Source organism: Schistocerca nitens, chromosome 3 (assembly GCF_023898315.1).
Source record: "Schistocerca nitens isolate TAMUIC-IGC-003100 chromosome 3, iqSchNite1.1, whole genome shotgun sequence".
Lineage (NCBI taxonomy): Eukaryota > Metazoa > Arthropoda > Insecta > Orthoptera > Acrididae > Schistocerca > Schistocerca nitens.
In genome coordinates this window covers 828,861,133-828,884,040 of record NC_064616.1, presented here as the reverse complement: position 1 = coordinate 828,884,040, position 22,908 = coordinate 828,861,133, and the positions used below count along the sequence as shown (strand labels likewise).

At 37.5% G+C, this 22,908-nt stretch overlaps 1 protein-coding gene across 1 annotated transcript in view; it reads right to left on the bottom strand.

The window, feature by feature from the left end:
- Positions 1–22,908, bottom strand: part of LOC126248847 (E3 ubiquitin-protein ligase HERC2) — an 851,297-nt gene that overhangs the window by 294,017 nt on the left and 534,372 nt on the right. Inside the window, exons 55-58 of the mRNA XM_049950269.1 lie at positions 14,802–15,044; positions 5,831–5,986; positions 5,493–5,718; positions 4,200–4,430 (exon numbers count right to left, since the gene is read on the bottom strand). Of these exons, the coding sequence (XP_049806226.1) occupies positions 4,200–4,430; positions 5,493–5,718; positions 5,831–5,986; positions 14,802–15,044 (856 nt within the window). The remainder of the gene's footprint in view (positions 1–4,199; positions 4,431–5,492; positions 5,719–5,830; positions 5,987–14,801; positions 15,045–22,908) is intronic.

The window sequence follows — 22,908 nt, the reverse complement described above, 5'->3', positions numbered from 1 at the left end:
ATGGCTAGGATGAGGGGTTGTATTGGTTAGAATAGTTGAGGGGAGAAAGAAAGCTGGAATTGCGAGGGAAATTTAGAAGAAAGTATGGCTGCCAGCTGAAAGGGAGAGGCAGCAGGCCAACAGGACAGGACTGTGGCATTGGGGATTTTGCTCTGTCACAGACAGGGAGAGATGTATATGGTACAGAGGCGTGCATTCCAGGAATGCTAGGTAAGCGCCGCTTACTCAAATGGCTTTTCAGTAGTGAAAATAGCTCAAATTTTTCTGTTATCAGTCCTCTATGTTCTGGAAACATAAATGTTTCTTCTGCAACTTGTGTTTCAGCAATGGAAAATCTGCAACCCTTACCACTGAGCTAAGAGCTGCTGCTGTGTGATACACATGGTGGAGGGCATGTGTGTGTGCATGCACACAGGCATGATTTTGAGTGACTCGGGGAAGCTGTGAGGCTTCTGCTGCCCTGTCAATTAGCTCACATGTGGTACGCGCATGTGCCACAGGCAAGCTATGAGCCTTCTGCTGACTAGTTAGCTAGCTAACGCATCATGACAAATTTTTTTCAAGTGAAAGTCAAGTTATTTTTTGTAGACACTCCAAGTTCTGAAAACAATATTTATTTCTATGGAGTGAAAGAGAAGTTTGAATTAGAATTGTTGCATGAAGACATTTGTAGTTCAGAACACAATATCAGTATAATGTAAGTACGGTATTCATTTATTTATTTTACATTTTATTGTGTTGGTTTGTTGATTATGATATGATGAACAAGTACAATCTGAAATGTACGAGACCGATACGACAAATTAATATTTACACAGAGCTTTTTTAATTTTTAATCCCCTTCCATACACAAGTTTTTTTGAGTGCAGGGTGGTGTAATGGATAGTGTGTCTGCTTCGTAAATTCGAGGCCAGGGTTCGAATCTTAGTATCAGCAAAAGTTTAATTTTTTGCTTCAATCTCATACATATGTCACTGATATAGAAGCCTGTAAAAATGTCTCAGGAATTATAAAAAAATTCATTTATTAATTATGCTTTTCTTTATTCTCTCTAATTACAGTACAGTGGAGGTGGAGTGTATAATAGAGCAATTGTTGTGAAGAGCATTTCGTCTAAGGCAAAACAGGAAATTGTGCAATCTGGTAGACCTTGCCCAGAACTGCCTAATCTGAAGGCAGCTCGAAAAGAGAAAAGACAAGAATACGTTTGACATTTCCAAATGCAGGACAGACTGGATTGCAGGGAGTTAGATGCTTAACAAACTTTTTTGCTGGCCATGTTTATTGTTTGAAAAAACTGTATGGTCTAACAATGGATATAATAACCTGAACAATTTGCACAATGCCATACAGAAACACAAGAAATCTCAGTAACATGTAAACATGTGGATTTTCCGGTGCCCAGTACACACTGTTGTGCTGACTCATGGTTCCATTAAATTCAAATTGTGCCTTGTCACTCCACACTACCTTCATCACAAATTGCTCATCATCAGTTACCATTTGCTGACACCATTCACAAACTTGCATTCAGCGATCAGCATTGTCATCATGAATCGCGTGCAGTAATCATAATCATTGAATGTAAACTTTCCACTTGGCAGCTTTCAGAATTCTTAATACACTTGTAATGCTAAACCCTACTTCACGTGCCCATTGCGTAGCAGACTTCTGTGGAGAATTAAGAAACGTTTCCAACTCGACAGCCGACAAATCAGGACTTGTAGCTATACACTGTCTTCTTGCTCTTCCTTTGTCAACATCACAAATCGTTCCATGCAGTTCAAACTTGTCAATGATGCGTTTAATTGCTATGCGGGTTGGTAGTTCTGTTTCAAATTCCCACCTCTACTGATGTTGCACGTCAACAGCATTATCAAACTTGAAAAACCACTTCACAACACATTTTCATTGATCAAGTGTCAAGCATGTTCCAGCCATCTTGTTTTCTCAATAATGTGATGAAAGTACTAACATCTGTTGAGCCAAAGACCATACTACAACACACTCTTAACTCAAATCGAATGGCAATATCGATACCTCGATAGAGCCTGACAAAGAATGTATACATTTTTCTGCAGACTCTGTATATCCAAAGGCCATATTTGTTCATTGTTTTAGCTACAGCTTAAATCTAGTTCTGTCTCAGTCAGTTTCTTGCAAAAAAGAATGCAGAATATTTTTTCAGACGCAAACAGGTTTGGGTCATTTTCCCACAAATCCTCAAAAAGAATGTATGCACTAAATGAATTTACAGTGAAAAGAATGTCAAGACAAGATGGAATTTTTCATCTTGTTTGGTACACACCGTGAAAGATCAGCGAACTTCATTTGTTGAATTCTTTGAACACGTACTGGATGAAAGCTCAAATTAGGACAACGAAATGATAATTGCAGCTCGAGTATTTTTTAAATTTCTGGCTTGCCCTGAAACAACTCTTTCTACTGACATTCAGCAGAATTTTTTGTTTCACAGATGTACTCTTCAATATTCTTCAGTCTAAACACCTAGATATTCTACATTGTTCACAAAAGATTCAAGGTACGAAAAGGGAAATACTGAACCTTAGAAACCAGGCTGATTTGGTGTGGAGTGACACTCAGGCACAACATGCTGATGCTGAAGATGAACCTCCTGCTAAACAGTGGTGTTGTAATGTACATCCCTCCATTTTAAGAAGGTCCCTCTCCTATGATATTGTTGACAATATAGTTGTGCAAACTGAGGAATGGTTTGAATTATTGCATCAACTTGAATTTATATCTTTGTTGGAGCCAAAGACGTATCAAATGTAGAGAACATATTTCACTACATCTGCATTTGAAAAATTGAGACAAACTCATAAGGATGTGTTTGATTTCGTTCGACTAAAAACTGAACTATCTGCGTTATACGCATATGAAAACTTTAGTAATGATCACCCATATGACCTTGTGATATCACTGAAGAGCAGACAATAAAGATACAGCTCTGTCTGAAATGTATAAACTAGGTTTACTTGTTGTTACTGTCCCAATCACAACTGCATTTGTAGAAAGATCTTTTTCTCAAGCAAGAAGAATTAAATTGTACCAAGGTGTACACAGAGTCAACAGCATTTTTCTGGCTTGGTACTTCTATCCAAAGAAGCGGACGTTCTTCACAATCTAAGAAGTAGGCATACCTTCTATGACTATGTAATCACTGAGTTCACCAGACAAGAAAGAAGAATGGAATTTACATACAAATAAAAATTAATATTAGTGCAGTTATGTAGATAATTGTAAAATCTAGTTCATTAATTGAAATTTGTCAAGTGCATGTATCAATAAATATGATGCTATGCGTGGGCAATAGAATCTCATTTCCAACTCATTCTGTACATTGCCCCAAAGCATTTTTTCAGCATACCCAGCATTATATAGCACCACATGCCCCTGATATGCTGATATGGAAGACTAGATTCAAAGTCAACTTCAATGGTTGCTTCACGTTATTGAGCCCTCACCAATACAATGTCCTCTGAACTATGCAGATGGAAATTATCCTTAGAACATATACTTTGATTCCACAGTCCTCTTGCCTCTGAAATCTTCAAACCCTTGACCTACACCTAGCCCCTCCCCTGAGCCAGCCCCCCCCCCCCCCCAATCACACTCCACGTCACCCATATCCTCCTCTCCCAATCCACTTCACTTTGTCATTACACGCCACATGTAACTTCCATCGCCTGCACTACAATAAGCTCACTAGTACCACAGACCCTTCCAATGCATTTGCTGCTTCTCCCTCCTAGCCATTACTTAACCTTCCCCCAACACTTCTTCCTGTTACCCATCATCTTACTCCCCTTGCCCACTCCACTTGATACATCCTTTAACAGAGTCAAGCTGAACTAAAAATCTTTTGCATCACAGATACCACTGAAAGAAGTAGGCTAGCAGATAGTTACATGTAATTATCTGCAACACACATTTATCTCTGCCACTATTCCTCTGATGAACACTTGGCTACTTCAAAACATACAGGTATTACTGATACATAATATCAAATAAACAATCACTTTCAATTGTACCTTACACAATATGATAAACCAAAAACTATATTTGATATGTTATTAATAACTAAGAGTTAGCCTTGGTAAAAATTCAGCAGAATAACTATTATTTAAAAAAGACAAAAATTTTACACGTCGGATGATAAAATGCGTTACTCTTACCAGGTGAGCCATATCCTAAAATGTTTGTGTGGCTTGACAGGGCAGCAACAACAGCATCTCTAGCTTGAAGAATGTGGAGAGCATTAAGAACATGCTGTAGAGCTTGTTGTTTAGCTGAGCGAGAGCCAAGTGATAATATTATGTTGGACAATGATGTCTGTGGTGTTTTTGACTGACCATTAGGAGACTGTGTTGACTGAGTTTTATCTTCAGTGGTACTTTCAAAGAGACCTATAATAACAATAATAATAATAATAATAATAAAGCACATTAGTTAAAAATTGTCAGTAGTTCCCTAGAAATAAGACAGTATTTCTAAAATCACTAAGGTTTTTGTGGAACTCCTGATAACAACTAACTGAACATTAACTGAACAGTAATATGCATTTAGAAGGCTATGTTATAACGAACTGCCGGTTTTGGAAGTCAAGACTCACATACAGGGAAATGTCAAATAACGAATGGAGAATTTCGTTACTGATAAGGAGCTGGATCACATTCAGACTGTAACCATCTTATAACTTATTCATGAAAGTGTTAATCTATATTTTTCTTTATTGCATACAACACACAACTGTTCTAAAGAGGAGGGAGAACTTTAATAGTTATTCGAGTCTTAAAAGCAATCACAGTGACTTTTAAGTGACTTTATGTACTAACACAGAAACATATTAAATTTTGCTGAGTTGCCAGCAGGAGTTTACTGCTATCTACAAACACTCCGGTCACTTTAGGGAATGAATTCTATGCTACAAAACTCTCACTAAAATATGAAATACGCTGACTCTGCATGGTGAGCGATTATTAATTCCCCAGATGAATCACTCATCTCAGATTTGTAATATGATAACTTCATCTATTCCCATAGTATGTCCCTAGACTAGAACTTTATATGATGATTTAGAATGGAAATTCCCAGAGTGTGACAACAGTATCACTTATGAGATAATACAGTAAGCAATAGCTCTTAGGGCAGAGAACATTACCTTCTTGGGAGACATAACAATAAATTCATTTCATCTAAACTTATTGTTCATTTGGATACCTGCCATCCATGTGTGTGAATTGAATTAACATTTATTTTTTATACAAGTTGCTTAAATTACCCAGGTCTTGGTGACTACAATAAAACATGAAGTGGGAAGTGGAAGCAGGGGGGGGGGGGGGGAGGGGGAGGCAGCATGCATGCTTTTTGTACAGATGCAGAAGAGGGGACAAGGGTTTTCATCTCTCCCCTCCACCGAAGTTGTTAGTATTTCATCATTTGAAAATCCATAACTGATACACACTTACCAAGCATGGAGGCTCCAAGCGGATCACTTGATGAAAGAAACAGAACAGGTTCATGGAGATCTGGAACTTGTGTATCGAATGTTGTCCAAGCCACAGAATGTGAAGAACCGCAAGCAACTCGATTAATACGAATGTCTTCCAGACCATGAACTAATGCAGGTTTCCTGTTTACTACAGTTGTTCCATTACCTTGCTGACCATGATCATTGTCTCCCCATGCATATACCTAAAACCAGTCAAAATACCTTATACAGTGATGTTACTGGGTCTCACTTTTTGTTGAAAATGTGTGTTTAAAAGCTTAGTAACACTATTATCTGAGTATAGTTAAAACATACAGCTCCGGTATCAGTCACTGCCAAGCAATGCAACGCCCCAACAGCAACATGCACAATTTTTTTTCCTCTTAAGCCCTCCACTAATGTAGGTTTCCTGACATGCTGTTCCACAGCATGACCTAAGCGATAATAATCACCTTTACCCCAGGTCCAAACCTGTAACAATTTAATTGATTAAAAAATGGTTAACAGATAAATATCAAATAGTTCTAAAGAAAATGCCATAATTATAATGTTACTTTACAAACTTTAGCTGAAATGTAGGGTGAAATACTTCAGACAGAAATTATCAGGGGAAGCTTTTCATAAAAACCATGCAAGTCAGTTACATAGTCAATATTTACTTTTCATTATACCATTTACGTTCCTTTACTCTTTAATTCCTATAAGAAGCATAAATAGAATGACAGTTTAATACCTTATTGTAGATCAGTTCTTGGAATATTTTTCTTAGGACATTAGACAAGTTTGAATGCCCAGTGGTTAAATTACGTCAGTATTTCTCTGAAAACCCCTACCCCTCCTCTCTGCCCCAATAACTCAAACTTCTCTACAACCACTTTATCCACTCTTCTTTGTAAATGCTAAATATCCCCAGATATTTTAATTCTATAAAGATGCCACACAATTGAGCAGAAGGAGTTTTGTAATCAACCTCTTCAGTTCCCTATAATATTGTTACTTCCAGATATTTGTATGAGTGATAATTATCAGACAACTGCTTCAACCAACAAGTCCAGCAACCCACACACGATAGAAATAGTTAAGACCTCCTGAGTACAAATACATGCAATCTTTTCAATAGTGTGACCAATGAGGGAGGGATTAATGACCATGATGCTACTGCAGCAGCAATGGTTCCAAAGGTGAAAAGGTCTTCAGAAATCCTTTAAGAAAGCTAGGAGTGTATTTGCATTTGGCTGAACCGATAGTGTGTCACTACCAACTTACATAAATAAAAAAATGAGAACACTTATTTCAGATCTGAAAAATGCAGAACAATATTGGTTAAGCCAGAATATGTTATAAGCTGCAGTATAGATAAGTAAATAGAAAATAAAGTAATAAAATATGGCAAAACCTATAATTGGTTTAATGGAATGAAGAATGTTGCAAAAACAGAGACCACTACAATCTCACTACAAAAGAGACTTAACGGCAACTGGTGCATCCCTATGAATTGCCTTGCATGAACTGTATAACAATTTTCACAGTCAGTTACTGGGAAAAGAACTACCAGAAAATCCTAAGAAATTCTGGTCACACATAAAGTCATAAAAGAGTAAAAACTTTCATTCAATCTCTCATCAATCTGTCTGGTGTTGGAACTGAAGACAGCATATCGAAAGCAGAAATCTTAAATATTGCATATAAAAATATATTTATGTGATGATATTATCTTACTAATGTTTGACCATCTTACAGATGCAGAAGTGAGATATACTGATATTAGTATCCTTGTGTTGAAAAATAATTAAGGACTTCTCAAAGTGAACAAGGCACCACGCACTGACAGAATTCCAGTTAATTATTGCAATGAATACAATGTGGGACTTGCTCCTTTCCTAGCTCACACTTATTGAAAACCTCTTGCAGAACAAAGCATCTGACTGGAAAAGAGAGGAGGTCACTCCCATTTACAAAAATAATAAAATATTGATGCTCCCCCCCCCACCAGAAGTGTTTCCCTTTATTGATGTAAAACATCATCAGTGGTGGTGATTTTCACTTGATTTCTCACTTACATCAGGAAATTCCATCTGCTAATACATCACTGGCATATTTCTTCTTTAGGCACCAGTAGTTGTGGTCTAATTTTTAATTGTTCTGCAGCACTATGCATTTCTTATGTTTCTCACACTACACTTTTTTGCACATCACTGTTTACTGTGTGTTTTTATACTTCTAAGTATACTTTTTTCACACACTGTTTTTGTTTTTATACTTCTAAGTATACTTAGAAGTATAAAAACAAACAGTAAACAGTGGTGAGCAAAAAAGTGTGGCGTGAAAAACATAAGGAATGCATAGTGCTGTGGAACTAAAAATTAGACCACAACTACCAGTGGCTAAAGAAGAAAAACAACAACAATGTGTTAGCAGACGGCATTTTACGATGTTAAGTGAAAATCACCACCACTGATGATACTTTACTTCAATAAAGAAAAACACATCTGGTGGTGGAAAAAAAAAATGCATTTTTGTAGTTGCATTGACAGAACAAAAATATCTTCAAAAAATGAAATATTGGATGCACAGAATTACAGACCAATATTGCTGATATCCATCTGTTATAGGATCCTACACCATATTTAAGCACAAACATTATGATGTTCCTAGAATACAACAATTTCTCTCAAAGTATCAGCATGTATTCAAGAAACATCACTTGCATGAAAAACTGATTAATTTATTCATGTGCAACATCTTGAAAACAATACATGCATAAGAAAAGTTAGATTCTACATTCTTACATTTCCAAGCGGCATTCAACACCATACTACATCACTGATTACAATCCAAGATGTTATATACACTGATATGTGATTAGCTCAATGAATAGTTGACCAGTAGTACTCTGCTACATTGGATGGTGAATGTTCAACAGAAATGAAAGTGGAAACCGAGTGTGCCCCAAGAAAGCATAACAGGACCTCTAATGTTCTCGACATATACAGAGCATTTATCAGATAGGATCAGCAGCAGATAAGATTATTCAATGACGCTGATCGTGTCTATGGGAATGTAAGTAGTGGAAATACAGTTCTTGTATGAGTAATTTAGGTCAGCTTGATAATATTACTAAAATTCATTGAAAAGTTTTGTGAATTAGTCTCATAACACAATTAATTGGACTCAAAATATTTTTGCAGGGAAAGGAAGAACACTGACAGGAGAACTGGAAAAAGTAAATAACTGTAAATATTCCTACAGTATAGATATCATGTATTACAAAAATACAAAATTAAAAATAAAGTTTGACAAAATAGTAGCTCGAATAGCATTTGTTGTCCATAGTGCATACTTGTTATCAGCAATTAGTTATCCTGAATACAAAGACATATAAATATTTTTATTGATTTAACTGTAGGTTCTTGGTGAAACATTGTATGTTGTATTAATTAAACAAAACATTTATTTAGCCTTGTTCCACAAACTTTATTATTATTGTATGACCTAGGTTGTAGGTCCAAGCCCATTTTTGAGTACACAACTGAGCTTAAACATGGCAACCAAGCAAAGATAAATATGCCAACTATTTAATCCATCAATTCTTGACATAAACAATAATGGTTAGCTCTGTAGACAGTTTTGATATAGTTACATTTGTTTCCTACAACAGTCATTAGGACAGCATTTACAATAACTATGAAGAATATACACTGGAGTAGAGCTATAAACACAGGAATTTGTCATTATCTATTTACGAATGAAGGCATCCAGGTTTCTTCTCTTATGCAGAGGTTGTAACATTGTCTGCAAGTGTCGAACAACTGAACTGAGTCTGCTCATTTAATAGCAAATGTGGGGGTACACACATCTTTTTTTCATTTCTAATATTTATAATTTGGCGAGCTTTGAAACCTTTCGCCCTATTTGTAGGACTTCAACATCTATCAAAAATTTGTGGTTTTGGTTGAAGGAATACTTGGCAAAGGATAAAACTGGCATTTTTGTTCTCCAGTTTTATGGTTTTCTCTGAGCCTAGTACGGACTGGCCTCCCAGACTGTCCAATAAAGCAGGACTGACACTCTTTGCAGATGATCTTATAAAACTCATTTTTCTTTATGATGGGTTGTTTGTGTTCTGAATCGAAGCAACATCTACCTAACGTCTGTGGAACATAGAAAAACATAGGGAAACCCTTTGTTTTTAAAATGTTGCTTATCCTATTAGTAATTTTACCCATAAAAGGGAAACTGCATCATTTCCTTTTCAGTCACATATGCTGTTCATTGGATACAGTAGCGATCTGGCTTCCTTCTTCAGTTATTTATTGAGAATGATGTCAAATAATTCTGGATTTCAATTAATTATTTGTGGCAACTGCTGAGTGTAAATATACCAGGAATGTTCCCAATGTTAGTGGTAATTCAACTGCATGTGATACAGTTTTTCCAAATAAGGCAGACAAGTTGCAGGTATGGAAGACAATCAAAAGTGCACTTGAGCACCTGGCAAATGTGTCTCCCAAATAATGAAAAATAGAACAGTTACAAATTAGCATCACAGTGACAGTAAAGAGATCAGTGAACTTAGCAAATGCTTGGAAGACTTAGAGTATATGAAAAACATACAGACAGCTGTGTGTGCAAACCTGAGATGTAATGATAAGTGCCTGAAACTCAAATTGAAACAATCACAAAATACCACAAGAAGCAAGTGCAGGAGAAGGTGACTGAAATAATAGGCAAACGGTTTTCAAGAGTGTAGATAAACTGATTGTTGAGTGGAAAGAAATGAGCAAAGTGGCAAAGAGAAGACATTCACAAAGAAGTTCCATTCCATGCTGTAGCTTTGAAATGTTATTTGTTTTTAAGAAATCCCACTTCCAGGGCTACCAACAATGAAAGATGGAAATCAAGCTCTTTCAGATGCTTTCCTGTTGTGCTTACAGATGTCTTATAACTAATGAATGTCCAGTCATCCATACTGTCAAAAGCTAAACATGTAGGGGTGCTTTCATTCAGTGAAATGAATGCAGACAGCAGTGTTACATATGACTCTGTTGATGAACGTACTGTAGAAGCACACACTAATGTGTAATTTGTTATGGTACGTCATATGTTTTCAGTATGGAATCAACGAGTTGAGTTTAATTTTCACAGTCAGAGAAGAGTTGATCAATTAAACACTATTATCTGCTCCATAGAAGATACTGGCTTCAATATTGTTGTGGGGTACTGTGTGACCTCAGCACAAAAAATCCATCTGTTTGGAAAGGTCTTGATGTGGCAGAAACAAATTACCGCTTTCCCAATCTGCAATATGAGGATCAATGAATCAGGATCTTTTTAGATGTTCCACATATATTTAAATTAATGAGGAACAACTTTCTAGATGATGGAATAAGACTTCCAGATGGGAAAATTGTTAATGAATCTATCATATAAAAACTACTCACATTAGATACGAGTGCAATGTAGTTGTGTCTTAAACTGTCACAAGTTCACCTCACTGACAGTGGCAGAGAACACCAAAGTTCTTATTGAGTCTTAAAGTACCTGATGTCTGGAGAAGAGAAAGCAGCTAATGTTTTTCAACTTGCCAACAACACATTTGACATCCTGGATGCCTGTAGATGCAACGACAAGAATACATTATCATTTCGTTACGTGATGCACAAGGATGTTGAAGAAAGAATTTTAAGGTAAGCATGTGCAAAAAAAAAAGTGTGTGTATGATGTACAAATCATTTGCCCCATTCCAGAAAGGCATAATGACAAATGTTTGCTCATTATTCAGACTGTTCTCAGATCTTCAGCCACTGTAGATAAGACTTATTCTAACTGCACAACTGAACCAAGACACAATGGAAAATTTTTTCTCACAAATAAGAGGAACTGGGCACTTCTACTTGAATCCTTCTCCAACAGGAGTAAAACATTGATTATGGCTGCTACTCTTGGGTCACAACACCCATGATACTCCAGTTTCAAATGAAACTGCAAAGCAGGTGACAGTGCCAAATTTTTTAAATCAATTTTGTCCGACATCAGTGAAGCACTGTAAATGATAGATGATGAGAGAGAGCTCCAGGATATTAACTTCCCTTTTCAACCTGCACTTGAAGACTCTGCTGTCAAAGAGGGACCTGAGCGATGTGCAGGATGATTCTGCTACCTGGCCGACTACATCGTGTTTCACGCAAAGATCTATGATGATACAGTGGGACCATCTAGTAATATTTTAAGTCCTCCTGTTGCAGATATAGAACATTTCGGTTGGACTGAAGTCCTATCCCAAGGTGAGCTTATAGTCTACATCTACATCTACATACATACTCCACAAGTCACTGTACACTGCATGGTGGAGGGTGCCCTGTACCACAACTAGTTGTTAAACATATGACATATGACTGATTACATAAAGTATATCAAACTGAAGTTATTTTTATTGAATTTATGTCTTTGGCTAGTACTTTGACAGAAAGAAACATAGTGAAAACAATTTGTGCTGCTGTTCAAATCAAATATACTGATTAAGCACCAGAAATTATAAAAGTGTATGTCAGAACTAGACATTTCAGTAACATGTGGTTCCTGAATATGAAGCTAAAAATGCAATGGCAGCAGCAGTACAAAAGAAAAAATCCTGGCAGCAGTATGCTTCATCCATTACCAATACCTAAACTGGTGGTCAGCAACCTTTTAGCAGGCAAGGGCGAATAGTGGCAAAATGAAATAACAGCAAGTCCAGTGGCACCAAAAACTATCTTGGTCCAATCAAAACGGACAGACAAATTACAGAACCAAAGTCCAAAGTCAAAGTTTACTTTATAAAATTAAAATAATTTTTATACATGCTAGGCGTATGGCTAACCACTCTGTTAGTTTGTTAAAAAAATTGTATTGTCCCATACTAAAGACGTAAAATAAAATTAAATACAATCGAAGTGGATTTTAGGAAAATGAAGTTAATATCGACCTATCCATCAATCTGTACATGCTGATCACCAATCGGATGAACTAGTTGATATATTTATCAAACAAACAGTTCTTCCCCACTTTCTGTTTTGTGTTTGTGCATGTGTTTCACAGTTTGCACTAAGAGTACACAATAAAAGCATACTTGCTATCATTGTGGTCTTTGTTTTGTTTTTTTGTAGTTAATTCTTTGTGTTATTGAAAGTGAATGTAGTCACATGGAAAAATAGCCAAGCATATCAGATTTCTTCACTTGGCAGCAAAAAGTTATGTAACCAAATGAGGACATTATAGCATCTCCATCTGTAACAGTGAAGGTTAGTCTCCACAATCTAGAAAGTGAAGCAGAAAACATTAGGTTTGATGGCAGTGAACTCAAAGTAGGAAAAGAATTAAAAAACAGTTGGAAATTGAAACCTCATTGAAAATAAAGGTAAAGATCTTTCTGTTGCTAGCAGTTGCACTTGCAGCACTAATCTGTGCGCTTCAGTTTGTGATATATCTACAAAACCTACAGATAGGCCACTACAACTTCTAGTAAGGCATTTTCCTTTTCAAAATAAGTTATAAATACATATATGTGATTTTTAACAGTGGTACATTACAGCATAATCAATCCTGTTTTTTGATACAATCAAGGTTATTAAAAGGAAGGTTGGGCCCAAAGTGAAATTGTTCAAATGGCACTGAGCACTATGGGACTTAACATCTGAGGTCATCAGTCCCCTAGAACTTAGAACTACTTAAGCCTAACTAACCTAAGGACATCACACGCATCCAGGATTCGAGCCTGCGACCGTAGCGGTCGCGCGGTTCCAGACTGTAGTGCCTAGAACCGCTCGGTCACCCCGGCCGGCCCCAAAGTGAATCAGGTTGCGATTGGTTGGTGCAATGACATCACTATAGGAGCAAAGCAATGCAGCAACTGTTGCAATGAGCAACTGATAAATAAATGAAACATGTACTCTTACGGACATTCTTAAAACACACTGAAACTTTGAATTATAGCTTCTGGATGAACAGATAAATCTGAAAAATGAGTTTCTAGATGGTTTTTAAAATTTCTATAATACATTTACATGTAAATGAACCTGACTGTTTAATATTCAGTATCTGCTTAGTCTGTAAAGAGCAGACCATGCCATAGTGCTTGGTAAATCTCCCTTGCATCGAGCAAACATGATACGTTTGTGCAGAGTTACTTCTGCTGGTCAGCCATTTGTTGCCTTACTGTGATGAATATTTATCTAGCTATGTACATTAATAGTGGCAACGGCCTTGCCGCAGTGGCTACACCGGTTCCCGTGAGATCACCGAAGTTAAGCGCTGTCGGGCGTGGCCGGCGCTTGGATGGGTCACCATCCCGCCGCCATGTGCTGTTGCCATTTTTCGGGGTGCACTCAGCCTCGTGATGCCAATTGAGGAGCTACTCGACCGATTAGTAGCGGCTTTGGTCAAAGAATACCGTCCTAACGGTCGGGAGTGCGGTGTGCTGACCACACGCCCCTCCTTATCCGCATCCTCCTCGGAGGATGACACGGCGGCCGGACGGTCCCGGAAGGGCCCCTTGGGGCCTAAAGACGGAGCTTTTTTTTTTTATGTACATTAATATACTTCTGTTTGATTTGAAAACAGTTTTTAGGATTTGATTTCTACTCAGCTGCTGTTTAGCCCAATTTGTCCACTCCCTTCTACTTACCCTCCCCTTCATAGCTTTTGTTCTGCCAGCGTGTTCCAGTTTACAACATGACACCTGCTGTGTAAGTTTTATACATTGGTGTGTGTGTGTGTGTGTGTGTGTGTGTGTGTGTGTGTGTGTGTGTGTGATGAGTTGTTATGCAACATCACAATTATATTGTTGTTGCAAGATACCTGTTGAATGTCTTTATATTCAGTGTGACTAATAGATGAACACCTGTGAATGGTTTAAGGGACAAGCTAGATTGTGACATTTAAAGCTGTTATTTAACTAAACAAAAAAGAGCAATTCTAAATATCGTTGTCTAAGATGATGAACATGTTGGACAAGGTCACTGATCATTACAATGTTTCAACAATCACAGTATGGCCACCTACCCTGAGAATGCTTTTCAATTATGACTGGCAGTTGCTGACACAGATATGGTATTTTCCAAAGTTTTTTGAGTTCTTCTAATTCAGTGTTAGCAACGCAGAGGAAAAGAAAAATTGTGTGGATAGTACTGCAAAGTAGTTGATGTGAATTTTCATCCATTCATTTAATATTAATAATAGTAATAGTAGTAATAATAATAATAATAAGAATAAGAAGAAGAAGAAGAACTAAAGTCTGTATCTTTATTACCTGGCCATACTTTGATAACGCCAAGGAAAATTGAGCGCCACATTCAATTTGTATTACACCCATATTATTTAAACGCTCTATATTCCGTGGTACATTACACCCCTCACTTCCACCTCGTCCAAGCTTTCCAAAATCTCCATCACCCCAAGAAAAAACAAGGCCTTCATCAGATAAAGCCAATGTTTGTGCATCTCTGCTTCCACAGGCAACCTGCACAATATGATGTCCAAGGAGGGCTGACACCTAAAACAGATACTACAAGTTAGATATTATTTTTATAAATGCAAACATTATCACAGAGAAATAAGATGTCACACTTCTACAATATTATTACAATTAGTACTCCAATTTTAATTTGTCACATTTTTATTCTTGGTATGTCTCCTTGAGAAGAGCAACATTAGCTAAAATAATGCCAATGATTTGTATGTAGCCCAATTAGTATGGCACAATAAAATATTTTTTATTTGATTTTTCATTAATTACACCTGACAGACATTTGTTCAAAGATGATCAGAGAAATTTACATTTTGTAATGGCTGGTAATAAACAATAGCAGAAAAGTAATTGTTATTCAAGAATTTGGAGATCTTCCAAAAATTATGAATTAACCACTGGTTTATTAGAAATATAATCATAAGTAACTGAACTGAAGAGACAATCTTAATTGTAGAACTAAGCTCATAAGAACCTGTAGGCAAAACAATGCTCTGAAAATTCAGCTTATGTATAATAAACTATGTTACCATAGCCAGCATTGCAGGTTATGAAGAATTGAACAATATCTTTAGCATAGTTTATGGAGTACAAAACAACCAAAGGCAAATGAGAACCCCACACAGTTATTCATTACTGTAATTACTGTTATTCTTTCTCTGCTTCACCATTTTTAGCAAGCCTGAAAACTTGGAACTGCGTTTAATGACAATTTAACATTAAGAAAATAGTGAACTAATGTTTTTGATATCTTTTTGGTGTAGTTTCATTGTTCATGACAGAATCCATCGGTATGTCTTATTTTTCATAAAGCTTTTCATTTTGGTTACCACTCTTCTGTGGTAGATGTTGCATAGATATCAGAGCTGCATAATTTACAGCATAAACCACTCTCATTCTCTTTGATTATCAACTGTGTATCTGTCTTATAGCTGTAAACACCAAGAGGTTATCTGCAGATGTACTACCCTTGAATCTTCACAGTACTATCTACCTGACACATATTGCAGAACGACACTGCTCATGTTGACCAAAAGATTTTGATAAGAGTTCATTGGCCAAATGGTGGATTATATTGACTGATAACCATGCTCAATTATGAATGCCATTCTGCTTCTCAATTAGAGCCAAATGGTTATACAGTGTACAATTAGTCTCGAGGAACAACAGTTTGGATAATTTTTGTCTGATGTTTTAATGCATGCCAGTCTTTGAATTCAGGAGGCACCACATTCATACATGCAAAAGTCTAAAAACTACTCAGTCACTACAGTAATTGTTGGTATCACCTCACAGCAACTAATGTGGACTGAGATCTACCACATGAGTATGAATAGTCAAAAAACTTTGATGATTAGCTTAATGATTACTTCACAGTATGTCTACCATGCAAATAAGAGGTATTACAACATAGAATGTATCTTTCCACTCTAGTATAAAAAATTTGTTCTGTAAGCTCAGTACCCATCCTGTTTCTAACTACTAGTTTTGTAAACAACAATCTTCACTTATTTGCAAAAAGATGTGTGAAATCACGGGTGGCGTACCGCTATTTGTATCACTCACTCGCTTTTTAAATAGTTTTATGTTTCAACTATTTTTTAATCAATTGCTTGTGATAAAATTTGCTCAAAAAGTGATTTATTAGTGTATTTATAATGATGTCTGACTGTCTTGTGCTGTTATTGCTTCAAACAGTCTGTTATCTGTGCGTGTGTTTATGTCTTGCACCAAAGTGTGTTTACATTTCTGGTTAGAGGTTGGGGTGGATCACAAAGCTAAGTACCTATAAATTTGTTTGTACACTGTTATCAGTTATTAATTTTAGTAGCTGTAGACTGGTATAGCTTTTTGTTTCCTGTGAAATAACTGTGGAAAATACTTATGGGAAAAGTTCACTCACTGCGTTGTGTTCAATTTTTGCTGAGTGTGTCAATGGACACATTTGTTTTAGACAAGTAATTGTGTGAAATATTTGTGGTAGTAGTATTAGTGGTGGAGTAGCAGTGTTAATAGGAATAGTTATAATCTTTCTTAAGAGTAAAATTTGAAATCATTTTAGTTAGATTATAAAATGGTTTTACTGTAGTAGCAAATTTAGGTAACATTGATATTTAGTTTTTTTGACAGTTGTAAAATTTTTGTCATGAGTGACAAGTGTGAGTTTTGTAGTAGATGTGTGAGTAGTGGGTTAAGGTGTGTGATCTGTGCAAAGTACTTACACTTGGGGTGGAGTGGGGGGTGTGGCGATGCAGGGAGAAAGCCAGTGGGGTGTTTCAGTGAGTCCCCTCTCCCAGAATTGCAGGATCAGTAGCAAAAATTATTCAACAGAGGAGCAGAACTGTAAGATCCGTGCCCTTCAGATGCTGTTAGAAAATGCAAGAGGGCAACTAGATGCTGATGAGGAGGGAGATGGGGCTGGGGAATGGGAAATGGTAGTTGGTAAGAACGCCACTACAAGAATATATCCAGAGAGTTTTATTTTGTATATCACCAATAGATTTGACCAACTCTCAGAATTTAGAGGAGAGGAGTTTCTTGTTGCTGTAGGCGTGAGATACATGCAGCAGACATCAACAATTAAGAGGCCTTAGTCAGTTGTAAATTAAAACAGAAAGAAAAGGTTCTGCTGTTATGTAGTTTTGGTGGCAGATGTTTTGGTCAACAGTTGCAAGAAATGGTGGGGAGTGAGTACCAGGTCACAAGCATTGGGAATCCTAGCGCAGGGTTAGCTCTGGTAACTCATGGCATGACACAGGAAAGTTATGTACAAAAGAGGATCAGATAGTGATTGTGGGTGAAGTTGGAAATTTGGAAATACTCTTGATAGGAACAGGGAATGTGATATAGGTGGTGACCTGAAAAAGAAAAATTTGTGGCAAAAATGTGCACCTCATGCAGCTGTTTCAGAGTTATGGTCACCCTCATCTTGATACAGCTGATAGGCATATTAACATAAGGCTTGAGAAGGCACAGCTGATGGAGGGATATGGCTCACATTGCTGTGATGCTAGTTGAGTCTGTTGATAGCTCAGGTTTCACTAGGCATGGTTTCCACTGCAAAGATGTGGGAAGGGAATACTGGTCAATATTATATGGTGACAGTTTAGTGAGAGGTGGTGGTGTCACTCATGGGAAAATTCCTGTAATAAGTGGTGTTAGAGCTGCACATTTTAAAGGCTGAAGTTAGATGATAGTTACCGATTCTTAAGGAAGTCTCTCTAACAAAGGCACCACATTAAAAAAAGTTCACGTATTTAAGTAATGAAGGAATTAGCATATTCCAGCAAAATTTAAGAAGTGTTAGAGATAAAGTTTGTGAACTGGTATACGACACCAACACTTAAATAATGTGGCAATCCAGAGGCTTCCTATATTGACACACAGATTGGTTGGTTGGTTGTTTGGGGGAAGAGACCAAACAGCGAGGTTATCGGTCTCATAGGGTTAGGGATGGATGGGGAAGGAAGTCGGCCGTGCCCTTTCAAAGGAACCATCCCGGCATTTGCCTGGAGAGATTTAGGGAAATCACGGAAAACCTAAATCAGGATGGCGGGACGCGGGATTGAACCGTCGTCCTTCCGAATGTGAGTCCAGTGTGCTAACCACTGCGCCACCTCGCTCGGTGACACACAGATTAGCTGGCTATTTTTCAAGGACCTCTTTGTGGAGTGAGTGTGTGGCCATGTACATGAAAAACAGTATTCCATTTGAATGTAATGACATATCAAAGCACTGCACTGAACATGTTGGGCCGGAGCGGCTGAATTTAGTCAAACTAAACTTTTCATTATAATGATCTATAGCTACCCAACTCTGATTTCAGGACATTTTCTTCAAGCTAGAGAGAGTTCTTGGTTCACTTTCTAGAAAGTCCAAAAAAATAGCTTATGTGGTATTTTACAAGTGATTGTGCAATGTTGGAAGATCTCCTAAATTTATATCATCTGATGCAGACTGTATTCTTTCCAATCAGAGTGCAGGGGAATAGTGGCACAATTATCGACAACATTTCTGCCGATTTTTCATTATTAGAGGAGCATTCCATCAGTAAAAGGTTAAGTGGACTTTCAGACCATGATGTTTTCTTCAACACATTATTTCTCATGTTCTTTGAAAGTTGCTTTTCATGGGGCATGGTTAAGTATGGGGGGGGGGGGGGTAGTAGTGGGGGGGTGGGCGTTGCCTCAAAGGTCAGTGATGAAATTACTACTGTTTCATGCCTTCTAATGTGACAGGTGAATGTAAAATATATCTGTCTGGTCATAAGACTAGCTTGGTAGTGAAGGATGTGCAACATAGTCAATGTATCAGTGATTGCAGTTCAATTTTAAGCTCATAGCTAACAGAAAATAAATTGATACTAAATCATAGAAAGACTCAGTTTCTAAAAGTGCCACTTCTATCACACAGAACTGGCATATGATTTGTAACTGGATTTACCATTAGAACAATATCTGCAATAAGTGATATACAGCATTATACTCTGGGATAACTCTCCCCATTCAGAAAGTGTATTTATGCCTAAGAAAGGGGCAGGAGTTTAGGAATGCTAACATTGGTCTTCTAAGACTCAGTAACTTTCACCAAGTTAATACTAGGCAGAAATCACACCTCCTTGACTCCTAGCCAGAAAGGCAGGCAGTATTCTGCTGAATCCATTTTCAATAAACTTCTAAACTACTCCTATTCTATCGAGGGGGGGGAGGGGGGTCCTGGAGAGAAACAAATTAAGCTGATTCCTGAATTATATTGTTGATTATACTAATATATACTCATCAGCTTTTTGTCTACAAAGGACTCATGTAAGCTTGATTTTATCTACTATTAAGTTTTCTGTTGTCATTTCACATACTGACCCATACAATGACCATGCATACTTGTTCTTCAGTTTGGCCCTATGGAACTAGACATGTAATGTACAAAAACATGACACAATAAGATTCACACAATTGGCAGGAAAGGGCATACCAGGATTATGCACAGGAGAGTACTTAGGTGAAACAAGTTGCCAGATAATCTTTTGTAGTCTACAAATTTCATGCAAAAAGTGGTGTTATAGAAACATTGCTTCAATTCTGTAGATGACTTTATGAATGCCAGTTTCAAATTACACGTATGTATCTAATATATATTTACTTGTATATGGGGTAGTAAAATGAAAACAAAACAGACGGAAGAAAAGTAAATACACAGTTTATTATTTCAAAAGTAATCACCATAAATGTTAATATATTTATCCCATTGTGAGATAAGAAGGTCACTGCCTCCAAGGAAAAATGTTTGTGGTTGCTTATGGAACCACAATTGTACTCAGGCATGCACCTCTTTGACCAAAGCAACACTGACAGTCACAAATATCTTTCTTCAGTTCAGCATAAATTTGGAAACCACACAGGGAGAACTTGGGACTGTGTAGAGGATGTATATAGGCTACCCAGTGAAACTTCTGCAGCATACTCAAAACAACCTTGGTGACATACATTCGTTAACATCTTATGGCATCATATTTTAGCACAATTCTCCATAAAAGGAGAAAGTTTTTCTTGTACAGAAGCATGTAAAAAGGGTAGCACATGTTGTCCACTCTAGAAACTCTTGTAGATATCTCTTTAAATAATTGGGAATACTGACAGCAGCCTGACAGTCTCCCTTATGAAGCGTGTTGTCAACAATCACCACAGTTCAAAAACAATGAAGAAATTCATAGGTATAGTACCAGAAAGAGAAATTACTTACACCAGCCATCATGCGCCCTTAGTGTGTCACAAAATCGATGGAGGTATTATAATTGAAAACTGACTCATTCCACAATTATGACTCGTGGAACACAAGAACGGCTGGCCGGAGTGGCCGAGCGGTTCAAGGCGCTACAGTCTGGAACCGCACGACCGCTACGGTCACAGGTTCGAATCCTGCCTCGGGCATGGCTGTGTGTGATGTCCTTAGGTTAGTTAGGTTTAATTAGTTCTAAGTTCTAGGGGACTTATGACCACAGCAGTTGAGTCCCATAGTGCTCAGAGCCATTTGAACCATTTTTTGAACACAAGAACATGTAAGTAAGTTATCAACTAACTCTCTCAAATTTATGTTTTCCTTTTCTTTAAATCCACTATGATAGGTGAGGAAGGAGTTAACAGTTTGAAAGTTGAAGACCTAAGAAATACCACGACAAGAATACACATCAAAAATAAAACTTCCTAGCTTTTGGAGTAATCATTTTTCGTGCTAGAGTAAAATACATGCCCCCCCTCCCCCTTCCCCCTTCCCCCCGGAAGCATGCGCGCATTGGAAAACATGGATTAGGTGTGGTGTCATTTGCAACAGACACCAAGACGGAATGTCCCCTCATCATTCACAGGTTGGCAGCAGATGTTACGAAAGCTGTGCCAGAAACAGCCACAAATCAAACATGGCTGCCAACTGATGACCCCATAATGGACATGCCCTCCTCAGCTGGCACAGGCAGCGCCAGAATTGAAGTGAATAAGAGGTCACGGCACGCTACCATCAATGCTTCAGTCTTGTGACATCAGCCTGCGAGTGCACTACCTCTTTCTCTATCAGTGACTACTGGACTCTAGAGTTAAGTAAATGATGATGTATCTCTCATTCTTCGGTTTCTGCCTCTAGAACCCTTGCAATGCTACAGTATACAACAATGCTGATGCTCATGCTGGTCTTTAATTTGTCAATTTTTTTATGCTTGGTTCCTTGCTGATGGCGACACTACAGCAACAAAGATAGTGTATTTCCTGCAGATTCTTGAACGCATGTCATGCTTGTGCACCACATTGTTTGTTTCCTAATTTTCTTGTATTTCAGAACATTTTGACCTGCAACTTGCTATTTTCATTGTTTTCTGGTCCAGAGGCTGCTTTTTGCATATTATTGTTTGTGATTTATAATCATGACATTCTTTACACCTCCTGTGATATTTCATTGCCTTTCTGTGTCTACTCTGTGTTGAATCATGGCCAGTGTACAGCAGGAACTGTCTTGAGCCAAGCTATTCAGATGCAGGCCCAGCAAATACAGCAGCTCATAACTAGGATGACACAACAGATGCAACTCCAAATGAGGTTCAGTGGCAGCTTTTACTGCCCCGAAAGCAGTGACATGCCACAAGTATCACCTGTCTGTGCACCATAGTTCCAGGCATTCGACACACAGGAGGAAGACTGGTTTGAATAAGATGCTCAGCTCGACACCCATTTCACTTTACATCGTATTCAAGGTACTGATAGCAAACCTCACTTCCTGGCTGCAGTAGGTGTCACAGTATACAGGCTGGCTTGTAAATGTTTTCCCACTGCCCACTCTGAAAGTGTATATTATGAGGTCTCGATTGCTGCATTAGACAAATAATAGGGTGTGCTGAAAAGTAATTTGAAAAATTTTGTATTATTGCCTTGAGCTGCTGGGAGACTCTCCATGGTATGAATCTTTAGTGTTAATGCACATTTTTAACACAAATGTATACAGTCCCTAGCACAGTGTTTGTAGGCTGATGACATAATTTATATTATGATGTGATGACAGTGTCTCATTCATGGTTTTAGCACCTGAAAATAACAATTTTGTATTTCACCTAACATGATGCTGTGAATACTTCTGGTGATGATAATACAACTGAAATTGGTTCTATAAATTAAAAAAAAAAAAAAATTACCAACAGTTCATCGTGAAAAAATTAAATTTTTGAAATATGAGAGAGCTGCGGGGCACCACAAACTGAAAATATACTGAAAAGAAATGCTACCAATTTTTTTATGTGAAAGCTCTTAAAGCTTTTATAATAAAACAAACATTATCAACATTCTACATCTTTATTCGACATGTCTACATACACTCCTGGAAATTGAAATAAGAACACCGTGAATTCATTGTC